We start from the raw sequence: 12,335 nt of genomic DNA on the forward strand, positions 1-12,335 counted from the left end.
CGTTTAATTTGCAGTTGTTTTGCCATTTGAGCGACAAAACACCCAACCCAATGCAGAAAATATGAAAATGTGATTCCACTAGTGCAGCCTAATAATTTTTGTATCAACTTTTTTTTTAAGTATTTAGAAACAAATACAGGCGAATGCCTAAAAGCCGAGTGCAAGGATAAACGTAATTACATTATTCGACATGTGTACATGTTCATCTTGCAGAAGACGTTTGCCCTTGCATTTATTGTTGTCGTTGCTGCATGCCATCCACGATGAACAAGATAGTGACGAAGATGATGATGTTGCATGTGACTGCTGTTGAAAATGTTTATGAAGATATTCAATATATGGTCATTAGCTTCACTTAACTCTGCACATTTCCATCACAAGGGCGTGTTTGGGTGTCGAAACCAAACTTCTATTGGCTAGAAAGCAACCAATCCGTGTCAGAGGAAAAACTTCAACGTTGAAGTACTTAGACCAAAGACTAACATGTCAGAGTTGTGTGAGAGATTTCTGGCACTTACACAAAGACGGCAGCCTTTCTGACTACAGTTAACTCAACGTTACATTTATTGTTCTATCATCGTTTGTGATCAACCGAGGGGCAACATTACGAGTTCAGGATGTATACGGCAGGACTCAATCCGTTTTACGCATCAAATTTTAGTCTTTGGTCTGCCTATTGCGCGGGTGGTTTCGCTGTGGATACAATGAAGAAGCCCTCATTTTGCATTGCTGACATTTTGCAGGTTGGGGATTCCGAGAACATCCCGGGATCCTCGGCCCTCATGGCTCATATGGGACACCGTTCTCAGGTCCACACCTCTGGATCTCCGTTGCGTCCTTCCCCGGTGGGGCCAGAACAGTCGGTCTACGGTGGGAGACTGAACCCCGGGTCTCCATATCACAGGCACGGAATACACTTAACGTCTGTATCTAGAACGAGTTTCAATTCCCAACAAGCTCCTCCACCATCAAGTAAGGACCTCAAGTTCGGAATCGATCGGATATTGTCAACAGACTTCGACTCAAAAACAAAAGACATATTGTCTTTAAGAGGTAACCTTTTAAATGAACTTTCATACCGTTGTCAAAATGAATTCTCTATGAACTATTTATAGGCCTACATCAAGATTATTTTACTGCCATAGAAAGCATTCAAGAATGCCATGATGTTGTAAAGGCACTTTTTAGTTTTTTAAATGTGGCTGCATTGACTTAATTAAAGGCTACGTTTATAAATTACTGACCTCGAAGGCACCTAAACCACAGTGACTACATCATGCACTTTATTATTTACGCACACAAAACCTCTATATGAACATCCAAGCTGCCACAGCTGCCTCACTATAAAACTAGGTATTATTTAGCTTGGGACGGCAGATAGCCTAGTGTTGGGCCACTAACCGAAAGGTTGCTAGATCGAATCCCCCCGCTGACAAGGTAAAAATCTGTCGTTCAGCCACTGATCAAGGCATTTAATCCACTGGTCCTAAACCGTCATTGTGAATAAGAATTTGTTCTAAAATGACTTGCCTAGTTAAATAAAGGTTTAAACATTCAGACTCGCACACCAAAGTCATTTTTAGGTGAAAAGTTTTACCATTGACAAATGGTAAAAACGTATTTCATACGTTGCGGTAATTTCTTACTTATTTATCTCTCGCCCTGTGACAGATCTTACGTCCATTGTTAGCTCGAATCGTCAGTCAGGGATCCACATGCCCGTGCAGCCCTCGGCGAACCAGTACTTCGCATCCATAGACCCAGCGATGAGCGACACGTCCTCCACGATGAGCTCACTAAACGGCGCCAGGCAATCAGGGCAGCATCAGTTTCAGGACACCTTCCCAGGTAGTGTAGCCGTCAGCACATAGGCTACATAGGGACATTTTCCGCACACATGGCATTTCAGGACTGAAACAATATTGGTACATAGCCGTTATTATTCAGACTTTTCTCAGTGTTTTTAAACCATAGGCCTATCTTCTGTAGATCGTGTTTTTCAAGTGAATATAATTTGGCATGTTTGATGGCATGACACCACTTTTCTAGGATATCCAACTATAATTTACCATTGCACTTTGAAATTTGAACGAATAAATAACATTGCTCAACCTTTATGTCCCTTTATTTATACAGGTCCGTATGCTGTCCTCACAAAAGACACGATACCGCAGACATACAAAAGGAAGAGGTCCTGGTCGCGAGCGGTCTTCTCCAACCTGCAAAGAAAAGGACTTGAGAAACGATTCGAAATACAGAAATACGTCACCAAACCCGACAGAAAACAACTGGCTGCAATGCTTGGCCTAACAGATGCACAGGTACGTTACTTGCATCATGTAGCCCATAGGCCCCAATTTTTTGGACATTGTATTATGGACTATATGCACATGTTTGAGTTATTTTAAGAATAATTTCTTCTTGAGATGGAAAGATATGCCTAATAGTATAATATATATTCAATAAGTTTAGCTGAAGTGTTAAAGATTGCGCGATAGAAATATACCCTAAAAGTAATTTGCGACTGAGCCGACATATGAGCGTTTACCGTGAATGCAGTCTCCGCTAAATCATGAACATTGTCTTTAAATTTCAATAATGCCGTAACGCTGAACTTTCGCGATACGGATTGAATAGAGCCCTGGTCTTGTGTTGTTAAGACAGGAAGCCGCCACTCAGAGGACACACCCGGTAATATATCCTAGTAGGCAACTTCAGAATTTCGCAATCGAGAACTTTTAGGGAAATGAAAGTCGATTTACAATAAGTTATTGCAAATGGAGAAAGGTCATAATCTTACGTAACTCCATTGGGTTAAGCAATACACATAATACTAGCCTATAGCCCAGCTGATGTGTTAATAACAATTTGTTTTTGTAGGCTATAGGCCCACATTTACGCAACGTATGCCCAGCTTTACCCACACTGTTGTTTTATTCTGCATTAAGTCGCTCTGGATAAGAGCGTCTGCTAAATGACTTAAATGTAATGTAAATGTAATGTTAACTTTAGGCTACTGTCAAGTTATTCATTATGAAATGTAGGCTATGATTTCCGTATCTATACGGTTTTGTTGTGTTATGTAGAGACTGTCCTTTTATGCTATCAATTAGGTATCTGGGTCATATTTATATGGAGCAAAATTAATTGTCAACCTGTTGGCGACTAGCCTAGGCATCAGGATCGTGTTGTCGACATCTAAACGAGCTTTTGCACTTTCTCGTCAGGTCAAAGTGTGGTTCCAGAACAGGCGCATGAAGTGGAGGCATTCGAAAGAAGCCCAGGCACAGAAGGACAAGGAGAAGGAGACACTAGGCAAGTCACTGACAGAGGCCGAGCCCAAAGAGCCGGAAGTGTCCGAGTGTGAGAGTGAAGCGAGCTGCGAGTCCGAATTCGAGGAAGGACAGGAGGACAAGAGTGACGTGGACATTTCTGAGCATAACAAAACTAGTGTGATCATGACCGGGGCCATCCCTGTGAGTACGGAAGAGGCAACTTCAGTCGGTGCCCTCACAGAAACTGTGGCATCATCACACATGTAAATATGAGTGCAATATGAGTGTATTTTTTTAAAATGTAACATTAATAATTTAATATAAATATTATTTTGATAAATTGATATACAGAGTGAAGTTTGTCTTAAAATGGAGGGCTAGTAGGATGCCCTACTGCAGAGGCTATGGGTTATTATTATTTTTACTTTCGACTCCTTCCATCTTTCAGCTCTGTCAGTCAGTATTAGGCGATGTGCATGACTTTTTCCTCAAATTAAGGAAATATTCTTTTGTGAATTTTAATCTGAAACAGGTGTTCCGCGTTCTGAAATCCCAGAAAATGACACAATGTTAATGTAATTTACTCTGGAAGCGTTAATAAATCATGTTGTATTTTATATTTTTCAATAATTATTTGCACTGAAAATATTGTAAATAAAAATAAAAATGTCTTTCTTTTGATTTTCGATTAAATGTCATATGTTATATTATTATTAATAATATTATTATCTTTTAATTGCATTATTGGGCCCATTATTACTTCCTCTTTCGGGTCTAATCAAATACTGAAAACATCACTGAAGGAGAGAGAACTTCACAATTAACATGGTCTTGACTAGCCTACAGGCTAATATTCACTCCAAAAACAGTTATCTGAAGTGGATAATACAATTTTATTTTCGTCATAGGCTATACATTTACGATTGTACATTTGTTTCCTACAGTATGTACAAAGTAAGATGATGGTCATGATGATGATATAGGTTTACTATTTAATTCCTCATATCTTACATGCCGATAAAATAATATTTGAAGTTTGGACTTCGCTGCCACGTAGGCCTTATTTCACCGTGTGAGATGATCAGAGGGGTGGAATATATGTTTCATGCTTAATTAAAATAATCCATAAAGCCTACCTAGTCTATCGTTCTATATGGCAATTACGTCATTCATAAAGTCATATTTAGCTTTTTGGGAATAAGACGCAAACTAATTATGGGTACACTCAAGCCGAAATGGAATGTGAAAACATGGTGGAGCCTGTAATAACTTATCTCAACAATTTGGTGTAAATAGATAAAATTTATCAAGGGTTTTCAAATAAGTTAGTCAGACCGTCTCTCACAATTCCTACACCATCTAACCGTTTGCATTTACGAATGCAAATTTACGCAAGTCGTATTAAAAAAATGGTAGCCTATCAATGCGTTTTCAAGGAGCAGTTTGCCTTAGTTCATTTTATTTTCAGTAGGTTACCTTGTCCTGTTACATTGATTAAATCATTCGGAGGTAAATTAAAGTGTCTAAAATAAGCTGGTGGCTGCATTTACACAGACAGCCCAATTCTAATCATTTTTCCACTAATTGGTATTTTGACCAATCACATCAGACCTATCCACATCAGCTCTTTTTCAGAGCTGATATGATTGGTCAAAAGTCCAATTAGTTAAACATATAGAATATATAGGCTACCTGTGTAAACGCAGCCAGTGAGTAACAGACCATTGAAGTTAGTCAGCTGAACTAATGAAGAATTATATACGCCTTATTTAGCAGTCATTACTTGCTGAGTTCGTTGTAATCCACACAGTAAAGGCATAATAACAACTTTTAATTACATTTAAAAACAGCCTATATTATTTATAGCAGGTTATGTTCAAATCAAATCAAATCAAATTTTATTTGTCACATACATATGGTTAGCAGATGTTAAATGCGAGTGTAGCGAAATGCTTGTGCTTCTAGTTCTGACAATGCAGTGATAACCAACAAGTAATCTAACTAACAATTCCAAAACTACTGTCTTATACACAGTGTAAGGGGATAAGGAACATGTACATAAGGATATATGAATGAGTGATGGTACAGAGCAGCATACAGTAGATGGTATCGAGTACAGTATATACATATGAGATGAGTGTGTAGACAAAGTAAACAAAATGGCATAGTTAAAGTGGCTAGTGATACGTGTTACATAAGGATGCAGTCGATGATGTAGAGTACAGTATATACATATGCATATGAGATGAATAATGTAGGGTAAGTAACATTATATAAGGTAGCATTGTTTAAAGTGGCTAGTGATATATTTACATCATTTCCCATCAATTCCCATTATTAAAATGGCTGGAGTTGGGTCAGTGTCAATGACAGTGTGTTGGCAGCAGCCACTCAATGTTAGTGGTGGCTGTTTAACAGTCTGATGGCCTTGAGATAGAAGCTGTTTTTCAGTCTCTCGGTCCCAGCTTTGATGCACCTGTACTGACCTCGCCTTCTGGATGATAGCGGGGTGAACAGGCAGTGGTTCGGGTGGTTGATGTCCTTGATGATCTTTATGGCCTTCCTGTAACAACAGGTGGTGTAGGTGTCCTGGAGGGCAGGTAGTTTGCCCCCGGTGATGCGTTGTGCAGTCCTCACTACCCTCTGGAGAGCCTTACGGTTGAGGGCGGAGCAGTTGCCGTACCAGGCGGTGATACAGCCCGCCAGGATGCTCTCGATTGTGCATCTGTAGAAGTTTGTGAGTGCTTTTGGTGACAAGCCAAATTTCTTCAGCCTCCTGAGGTTGAATAGGCGCTGCTGCGCCTTCTTCACGACGCTGTCAGTGTGAGTGGACCAATTCAGTTTGTCTGTGATGTGTATGCCGAGGAACTTAAAACTAGCTACCCTCTCCACCACTGTTCCATCGATGTGGATAGGGGGTGTTCCCTCTGCTGTTTCCTGAAGTCCACAATCATCTCCATGTAAACTCCATGTAGTAAAGTAGGCCTACAGTCTATACCCTTACTGACAGCCAATATTGTAGTACCATATTATGGACCATACAAAGTTGGTATAGGGCTTATTACCTCACTTTGTCCAGTCCCAATGGAAGTGTGAAAAGAAGCATGCAGTGCCTTCAGGAAGTATTCACACCTCTTGAGTTTTTCCACATTTTGTTGTCTACAGCCTAAATTTGAAATGGATTAAATTGAGATATTTTTGTCAACTTGCTTAACAAGTCACATAATTAGTTGGATGGACTGACTCTGTGTGCAATAATAGTGTTTAACATGCTTTTTGAATGAGTACCTCATCTCTGTACCCCACACATACAATTATCTGTAAGGTCTCTCAGTCTAGCAGTACATTTCAAACACAGATCCAACCTCAAAGATCAAGAAGGTTTTCCAAAGCCTCAAAAATAAAGGTACCTACTGAATATCCCTTTGAGCATGGTGAAGTTATTAATTGCACTTTGGATGGGGTATCAAAACACCCAATCATTACAAGGATAAAGGCGTCCTTCCTAACCCAGTTGCTGGAGAGGAAGGAAACCGCTCAGCGATTTCACCATGAGGCAAATGGTGACTTTAAAACAGTTATAGAGTTTAATGGCTGAATTGGTATTTTTGGTATGCTATTAGGATTCCCATTAGTTTTTGCGAAAGCAGTAGATACTCATCCTCGGGTCCACACAAAACATGAAACATGACATGACACAGAACATTAATCAACAATAACAGAACTACATTCATTTTAAAAAGTGTATGTATGATATGTAGGCACACGTAGCCTACATATCAATACATACACACACACTATCTAGGTCAAATAAGGGGATAGGCATGGTGCCGTGAGTTGTTGCTTTATCTGTTTTTTGAAACCGTGTTTGCTGTTCATTTCAACAATATGAGATGGAAGGGAGTTCCATGCAATAATGGCCCTATACAATACTGTACGCTTTTTTGAATTTGTTCTGGATTTGGTGCCTGTGAAAATACCCCTTATGTGGGCACGTCTGGTTGCGTAAGTGAGTGTTTCAGAGCTATGTGTAAGTTGGCTATGCAAACAATTTGGAATTTAACACATTAATGTTTCTTGTAAAAGAAAGAAAGATTGCAGCCTGTTTCTCCTCAACTCTTAGCCAATCGAGAATGGCATGTGTAGTATTTATATTAGACCTCTGATTACGATGACGAGAAAGACGTGCCGCTCTGTTCTGGGCCAGATGCAGCTTAACTGGGTCTTTCTTTGCAGCACTCAATCACATGACTGGATAATAATCCAGATGAGACAAAAGTAGAGCCTGACAAAAGTAGAGCCTGATTTTTCGAATGTAGTGTAAAAAAAGCAGAGCATCTCTTTATTATGGACAGACCTCTCCCTCTCTGTACAACCATTTAATCTATATGTTTTGACCATGACAGTTTACAATCTAAGGTAACACGAAGTAATTTACTTTCCTCAACTTGTTCAACAGCCACATTAATCATTGCCAGATGTAGCTCAGGTCTAGTACTTAGAGAATAATTTGTACCAAATATAATGCTCTTAGTTTAATAAAAGATGTTCAGGACCAGTTTGTTACTGGTCACCCATTCCAAAACAGACTGCAACTCTTTAAGGGTTTCAGTGACTTAATTAGCTGTGGTTGCTGATGTGTATATGGTTGAATCATCAGTGTACATGGATACACACGCTTTGTTTGATGCCAGTGGCAGGTCATTGGTAAAAATAGAAAAAGAGCAGAGGGACTAAAGAATCGCCCTGCGGTACACCACACTTTACATGTTTGACATTACAGAAGCTTCCATTAAAGAAAACCCTTTGAGTTCTATTAGATAGATAGCTCTGAATCCACAAAATGGCAGATATTGAAAAGCCATAACTGTCACGGTTCATGAATCCACTGCCTCTTTCTCTCTCCTCTTTCTCTCTCTCTCTCTCTCTCTCTCTCTCTCTCTCTCTCTCTCTCTCTCTCTCTCGTGTTTGTGTGGGCGTGGTTCCCAATCTCGGCCTGATTGTCTGCGCCAGCTGGAACCACTTATCTTCCCTTTATATGTTCTGTAACCAGTGTTTCTTGTTGTCAGATCGTTGTTACTTCCCTGAGGTTGTGTCGTGTGTCTGTGCTCTTCTCTCGCCGCCCTTGTGTGGATTATCTGCTGTGCTCCTTCCTACCCATCCGGACATACTCCCCTGGATTTCTCAGCACGCTATCATTGGAAGATGCGCCCTAGTCCCTGGGTCGGATTCCGTCTGAGTACAGTCTGTCTGTCCTGTTGCTGTTGTAAACTGTATTCATTAAACCATCGTTGCTTGCATCTTGTATCCGCCTCTGTATTGTCACAATAACATTTTCTCAACAACAGGTTATGATCAATAATGTCAAAGGCTGCACTGAAATCTAATCTTCTTATTATCAATTTATTTCAACCAATCATCAGTCATTTGTGTCAGTGCAGTACACGTTGAATGCCCTTCTCTATAAGCACGCTGAAAGTCAGTTGTTAATTAGTTTACAGAGAAATAACATTTTATTTGGTTGAACAGGACTGAGGAACAAGACTTTCCTCTACAGTAGGCTCAGATTAAAGATATGACAGGAGTGGCTATAGAGTCAGCTACAATCCTCAGTAGCTTTGCATCTCAGTTGTCAATGCCAGGAGGTTTGTCATTATTGACAATAATCTTTCCACCTCTCCTACACTAACTTAACAAAATTCAAACTTGCAATGCTTTTCTTTCATTATTTGTTTTTTATGCATGACTATGATGGCTCATTGTTTGTTGTTGGCATTTCCTACCTAAGTTTGCCCATTTTCCCAATGAAGAAATCATTAAAATATTTGGCAAAATCAAATGGTTTTGTGATGAATAAGCCATCTTATTCAATGAAAGATGGAGTTGAATTTTTCTTTCTGCCCATAATTTAATTGAAAGTACGCCAACGTTTTTTTCCATCATTCTTTATATAATTCTTGGCTTAATAAAACTGTTTATTCTTCTTTTTGTTGCATTTGTTCTCATAATTTCTCAAATTGCAGTAAGTCTGCCAGTCAGATGTGCAGCCAGACTTATTAGCCACTCCTTTTGCCCCATCTCTTTCAACTATACAGTTTTTCAATTCCTCATCAATCCATGGAGCATTCATGGTTCTAACAGTCAGTTTCTTAACAGGTGCACATTTATCAATAAATGGAAGAAGCAATTTTATAAATGTATCAAGTGCAGCATCTGGATGCTCCTTATTAATCACATCAGACCACCACATATTTTTAACATAATCCACAGCAAAATAATATGCTCACTTATACACTATTTTGGAACTTTGGCTTTCCTGGTTATAGCCATTATATTGTGATCACTGCATCCACTGGGTATGAATATAGCTTTAGAGCAAAGTTCAACAGTATAAGTGAAAATGTGATCAGTACATGTGGATGATCTTGTTCCTGTATCGTTTGTAAACACCCTGTTAGGTTGATTAATAACCTGAACCAGATTACAGGCACTGGTTACAGTGAGAAGCTTCCTCTTGAGTGGACAGCCTGAGGAAAACCTGTCAATATTCAGGTCTCCAAGAATGTAGACTTCTCTGTTTACATAACACACATTATCAAGCATTTCACACATACTATTTAGATACTGACTGTTAGAACTTGGTGGCCTATAGCAACACCCCAAAATAAAAGGCTTTATGTGTCAGGTGAACCTGCAACCACAACACTTTAATAACACTTCACGTAAGATATTTTCTAAGCATTACAGGGATATGGCTCTGTATTTATACAGTAACACTTCCCCCATAAGCATTCCTGTGTCATCTATAGATGTTATATCCTTGTATTGCTACTGCTATATCATCAAATTAATTATCTAAGTGATTCTCAGAAATGTCTTATATATTACTGTTATCTGATGTTAGCAAGTTATTGATTTCATTAACCTCATTTCTCAGACTACATATATTAAAATGGGTTATTTTCAGCCCTTCCTGGGTAGCTTAACTGAGATAGACATAATATGGAAAAGAGAAAATAAAGCAAGACAACAAATACAGTTCATGTTCAACAGTACATTAATCAGTTGGTGTGTGTAAGTATTTTTGTGTGCTGCAGGGTTGAAGCTACCAACTCATAGGCTTGGCTCTCTCATCCCTTCCAGGCATTTGGGATGGAGGGTGGACATTGAGCCTGTCATAGTGGATGCAACCAATGCCCCCATGCGCGCTGGCAGCTTTCATGGCTGGAATAAGTTATTTCCTCTTCTGGCACACATCTTCAGGATAGTCCTCATTGAAGAACATATAAACTCAGCAAAAAAAAGAAAATTCCATTTTTCAGGACCCTGTCTTTCAAAGATCATTTGTAAAAATCCAAATAACTTCTCAGAATTTTATTGTGAAGAATTTAAACACTGTTTCCCATGCTTGTTCAATGAACCATAAACAATTAATGAACATGCACCTGTGGAACGGCCGTTAAGACACTACCAGCTTACAGACGGTAGGCAATTAAGGTCACAGTTAAGAAAACTTAGGATACTAAAGAGGACTTTCTACTGAATATGAAAAACACCAAAAGAAAGATGCCCAGGGTCCCTGTTCATCTGTGTGAATGTGCCTTAGGCATGCTGCAAGGAGGCATGAGGACTGCAGATGTGGCCAGGGCAATAAATTGTAAACTGTAAGATGCCTATGACAGCACTACAGGAAGACAGAACGGACAGCTGATCGTCCTCGTAGTGGCAGATCACATGTAATAACACCTGCACAGGATCGGTGCATCCGAACATCACACTTGCGGGACAGGTACAGGATTGCAACAACAACTGCCCGAGTTACACCAGGAATGCACAATCCCTCCATCAGTGCTCAGACTGCCCGTAATAGGCTGAGAGAGGCTGGACTGAGGGCTTGTAGGCCTGTTGTAAAGGCAGGTCCTCACCAGACATCACCGGCAACAACGTAAACCTATGGGCACAAACCCACCGTCGCTGGACCAGACAGGACTGGCAAAAAGTGCTCTTCACTGACGAGTCACAGTTTTGTCTCACCAGGGGTGATGGTCGGATTCACATTTATCATCGAAGGAATGAGCGTTACACCAAGGCCTGTACTCTGGAGCGGGATCGATTTGGAGGTGGAGGGTCCTTCATGGTCTTGGGCGGTGTGTCACAGCATCATCAGACTTAACTTGTTGTCATTGCAGGCTATCTCAATGCTATGCGTTACAGGGAAGACATCCTCCTCCCTCATGTGGTACCCTTCCTGCAGGCTCATCCTGACATGGCCCTCCAGCATAACAATGCCACCAGCCATACTGCTCATTCTGTGTGTGATTTCCTGCAAGACAGGAATGTCAGTGTTCTGCCATGGCCAGTGAAGAGCCTGGATCTCAATCCCATTGAGCAAGTCTGGGACCTGTTGGATCAAAGGGTGAGGGCTAGGGCCATTCCCCTCACAAATGTCTGGCAACTTGCAAGTGCCTTGGTGGAAAGAACAGACAAATCTGGTGCAGTCCATGAGGAGGAGATGCACAGCAGTACGTAATGCATCTGTTGGCCACATCAGATACAGACTGTTACTTTTAATTTTGACTCCCCCTTTGTTCAGGGACACATTATTCAATTTCTGTTCGTCACATGTCTGTGGAACTTGTTCATTTTATGTCTCAGTTGTTGAATCTTGTTATATTCATACAAATATTTACATATATTAAGTTTGCTGAAAAGAAACGCAGTTGACAGTGAGAGGACGTTTCTTTTTTTGCTGAGTTTATGTTCCTTTCAAGTTATTGGCTCTTTCCAGAACAGCTACCTTGTCCTTGAACCTGACCACTATTGGCCTGGGCCTGTTACCTGGGCCGCTGGTGGGTTTTACAGTTCTGTGGGTGCACTCCAACCCAAACCTCCTGTGGTCCATCTTCGGTTTCTCAGAGATAATATCCCTCACTGGGTCCTCAGACTCTGTCATGTCTCGTTTGGAGATTTTGCAATTGTTCCTCGTGATAATCTTATATCTTTATCATTCTTATCATGGATTCACATACAGAACTGATGTCCTTTCTCAATGACTTACAG

The 12,335-nt window shown here is 40.2% G+C and overlaps 1 protein-coding gene across 3 annotated transcripts; it reads left to right on the plus strand.

Annotated features, from left to right (window-relative positions):
* Positions 1-486: 486 nt before the first annotated feature.
* LOC123995635 (H2.0-like homeobox protein) lies at positions 487-3,956 on the plus strand. 3 transcript variants are annotated; one of them, XM_046299280.1, is made up of 4 exons: positions 487-1,053; positions 1,672-1,848; positions 2,137-2,321; positions 3,228-3,956. In XM_046299280.1, exons 1-4 carry the CDS (start codon positions 618-620, stop codon positions 3,540-3,542), a joined length of 1,113 nt encoding a protein of 370 aa, XP_046155236.1. In that variant the 5' UTR covers positions 487-617; the 3' UTR covers positions 3,543-3,956. The 3 variants fall into 3 exon arrangements, with proteins under 3 accessions (XP_046155236.1, XP_046155237.1, XP_046155238.1); XM_046299281.1 differs by lacking the exon at positions 1,672-1,848 and having other exon boundaries at positions 2,119-2,321; XM_046299282.1 differs by lacking the exon at positions 1,672-1,848.
* The last annotated feature ends 8,379 nt before the right edge of the window (positions 3,957-12,335 follow it).

Source organism: Oncorhynchus gorbuscha, linkage group LG14, assembly GCF_021184085.1.
Source record: "Oncorhynchus gorbuscha isolate QuinsamMale2020 ecotype Even-year linkage group LG14, OgorEven_v1.0, whole genome shotgun sequence".
Taxonomy (NCBI): Eukaryota; Metazoa; Chordata; class Actinopteri; order Salmoniformes; family Salmonidae; genus Oncorhynchus; species Oncorhynchus gorbuscha.

Coding starts and splice junctions, on each gene's coding strand:
- LOC123995635 (XM_046299280.1), top strand. CDS start 618: ATGTATACGGCAGGACTCAATCCGTTTTACGCATCAAATTTTAGTCTT. Junction 1,849..2,136: donor GTTTCAGGACACCTTCCCAG/GTAGTGTAGCCG, acceptor TTATTTATACAG/GTCCGTATGCTGTCCTCACA. Junction 2,322..3,227: donor TTGGCCTAACAGATGCACAG/GTACGTTACTTG, acceptor CTTTCTCGTCAG/GTCAAAGTGTGGTTCCAGAA.